Source organism: Manis javanica, chromosome 6, assembly GCF_040802235.1.
Source record: "Manis javanica isolate MJ-LG chromosome 6, MJ_LKY, whole genome shotgun sequence".
NCBI lineage: Eukaryota > Metazoa > Chordata > Mammalia > Pholidota > Manidae > Manis > Manis javanica.
Window position 1 is genome coordinate 128,242,813 of NC_133161.1, and position 3,129 is coordinate 128,245,941.

General features: G+C 40.8%; 1 protein-coding gene across 1 annotated transcript; it reads left to right on the plus strand.

Moving 5' to 3' along the window:
- Window positions 1-298: 298 nt before the first annotated feature.
- Window positions 299-1,234, plus strand: LOC140850187 (olfactory receptor 4S2-like). Its single transcript, XM_073239955.1, has one exon. It carries the CDS (start codon window positions 299-301, stop codon window positions 1,232-1,234), a length of 936 nt encoding a protein of 311 aa, XP_073096056.1.
- Window positions 1,235-3,129: the final 1,895 nt, after the last annotated feature.

Here is a 3,129-nt window from a genome sequence, read left to right on the forward strand (position 1 = left end):
AAAAGGTGAGGGAAGGGAGAATCCTGCTTAACGTGTGACATACAGTTTGCTTTCTCTCTCTGGTCTTTGTTTCCTCATCTCAAGTGAACAAATGGACTATGACACTGAGGGGATGAGGGGGACATGCGCACGTCATTATTTTCAAGTATGCATGCCAAGCGTATGTAAGCACCCAGTTTCTGTTTTCAGCTATTGTGGGCATGCACGTGTTTTGAGTTAGATGTAAATGTTGTTGGTCTTTGTATGTTTTTCTTTCAGATTATCAAATCGTCTCCTGGAACCTTGGGCTGCTAATTCTATGGAAAAACTAAACAACGTAACTGAATTCATTTTCTTGGGTCTTTCTCAGAACCCAGTGGCTGAAGAAGTTTGTTCTGTGGTGTTTTCTTTCTTCTACACAATCATTCTCCTGGGAAACCTCCTCATCATTCTGACAGTGTATGCGGGTGACCTTCACCAGTTTCCGATGTATTTCTTTCTCAGCTACTTGTCTTTTGTGGATATTTGTTACTCTTCATTCATAGCTCCTAAGATGATAGTTGACCTACTAGCCAAGAGAAAAACTATCTCCTATGTGGGGTGCATGTTGCAACTCTTTGGGGCCCATTTCTTAGGTTGCACTGAGATCTTCATCCTCACTGTAATGGCCTATGATCGTTATGTGACTATCTGTAAACTCCTGCACTACACGGCCATCATGGACTGTGACAGATGCACTAAGATGTTGCTGGGGATCTGGGTAGGTGGGTTCCTACACTCTGCTGTCCAGGTGGCTCTGGTAGTCCAGCTGCCCTTCTGTGGGCCCAGAGAGATCGATCACTACTTTTGTGATGTGCACCCTCTGCTGAAACTTGCCTGCGCAGACACATACCTTGTGGGTGCTGTTGTGACAGCCAACAGTGGTACCATCGCCGTGGGGAGCTTTGTTATCCTGCTGATCTCCTACACCATCATCCTGGTGTCCCTGAGAAAGCAGTCAGTAGAAGGCAGGTGCAAAGCTCTCTCCACCTGCGGCTCCCACGTTGCTGTGGTTATCATCTTCTTTGATCCCTTTACTTTCATGTATATGCGCCCTGATACTACCTTTAAAGAAGATAAGATGGTGGCTGTATTTTACACAATTATCACCCCCATGTTAAATCCCCTGATTTATACACTGAGAAACGCAGAAGTAAAGAATGCAATGAAGAAACTGTGGGACAGGAAGGTTTTCTGGGAGGCTAATGGAAAATAGTTGTAAAAGTAACAATTTAAGCTAGATGCTCTTAAAAGTTCCCATCTGTACAACGAAGGGAGTAATAGCAACCGTATAGGGTTTCCTTGGAGGAACACACAAAAGAATAACACATTCTACAGAAAGAAGGTATTATGTATCTAGTTATAATTATTTATTATAAAACGTGATAATAATTGATTATACTGGTTCTAATGTGTCATATTCAACTCAGAAATTCACCATGATCATAGTTGCATTCAATACGTATATACTGAGTGAACAGAAAAAGCATTCAGGGAATATAACAGCTCTCGGAGCTAAAGCATTCTGATATCAGTCTTCCAAAACACAGTGAAACCTGAGCCCAGTAGGTTGGAATGGCAAGAAGGTGAGTGCAGGATGTGAAAGAGAAAAATCACAGACTTAAAAAAACAGAAGACCTGTTCTCATCCTCTTGGGAATAGCTTTTCTTTTCTCTAAGACTTATTTTTTCTTTTTAAATAAAAGTGATAAGGAATTAGGAGCAGGATTACCTCTAAAATGCCCACTTTAATTGTAGCATCCCTCTCATGTGCTCCTCCTGAGTCTAATCTCTCCTTGTAGTCTGTAGGCAACAGTCCCTGCTAGTGTAAATGACTACTAGAAAAAACTAAAGAAAACGAGTGAGAACAAAGACATCCATGATGAATAGGTCACTCTGAGTCTATCTACATGGTAATCACAATTACCTGAAATGCATGGTAGGGAAACTATTTTTCCTAATAAGCTTAACTCAATACAGTGAGCCATTTGCTTCTTTTACTAACATGACCTGATTTCCAGCTGTGGATTCCAGACACACTCATTCCAAACAAGCAAATATATCTTTCCTATGTGAAATGACACTTAAACTAATGATACATTCATCCTTCACATCCAGCAAGCTGCGCTTTTCTCCCTTTAACAAATAAACACATCCCTGATCATCTCTCTGCCATTGTTTCATGGTCTTCACCACAATCTGATAATTCAAGTTACTGCCTATCCCTGGGTATGTGTTTATGACTATGGAATGTGTCTGTTTATATACACAAATTATGTTAAGGACAGCGCATAGTTAGTGCTTTAAAAGAAAGACCTTTGATGTTGATTTTGATGAGGTCACATTAAAGATAAAGGTCAAAGGCAGCAAGACATCTGGACTACAAGTTACAATTAAGAAATCCTTGCCCTGGAATCACACAAATATTTGTTTATTAATCCAGCTTCGATGCACCCTGGATCTCTATGGGGCTGCACTTGCTCAATCATAAAATGATGACTGTGTCAATGCTGCTCAAACTTATCTCATCATGAAGGATTTTTGATGCACAACAGTATCTATTCTGAAACCTTCTGATCTAGTAGGGCAGCATTAAAAGATATATAAATCTCTCTGTTTTTAACAGGTTCCTCTGATAATTTTTATACCAGCAGTGGCACATCAGGGAACTCAAATCTGGGAGCACTGGGACCAGATACTTGATGTTCATGGAGTGCAAGGGGCCTATGAGTCCATGAAACCTACAGAGCCCTCCCTCTGATGTACAGCCCCATCTGTTCTGCTACCTGACACAGAGGAAAGGCACCCTGACCTGGATTTATAAAATAATGGAATAGATGAATGTTACCCACTTGATAATCATTCTCCACAATACACTTTCTTTTATGTCTTTGCATTAAAGTCTTGACTATCAAGGGATATTAGTGATATAGAAGGTCAGCAGTTCCTAAGAAGGTAAATGCTGACAGATTCATTCATCTCAAAGAGCAAGAAGTGGAATATATGAAGTAGTACCCAAGGTTCCTCCAGGGACTGTGTAAACATATTCCTGCTCACAAAGCTCCTCACAACAATCCCAGTCAGAGCAGCAGGGAACCTCCTTCTGGTTCCT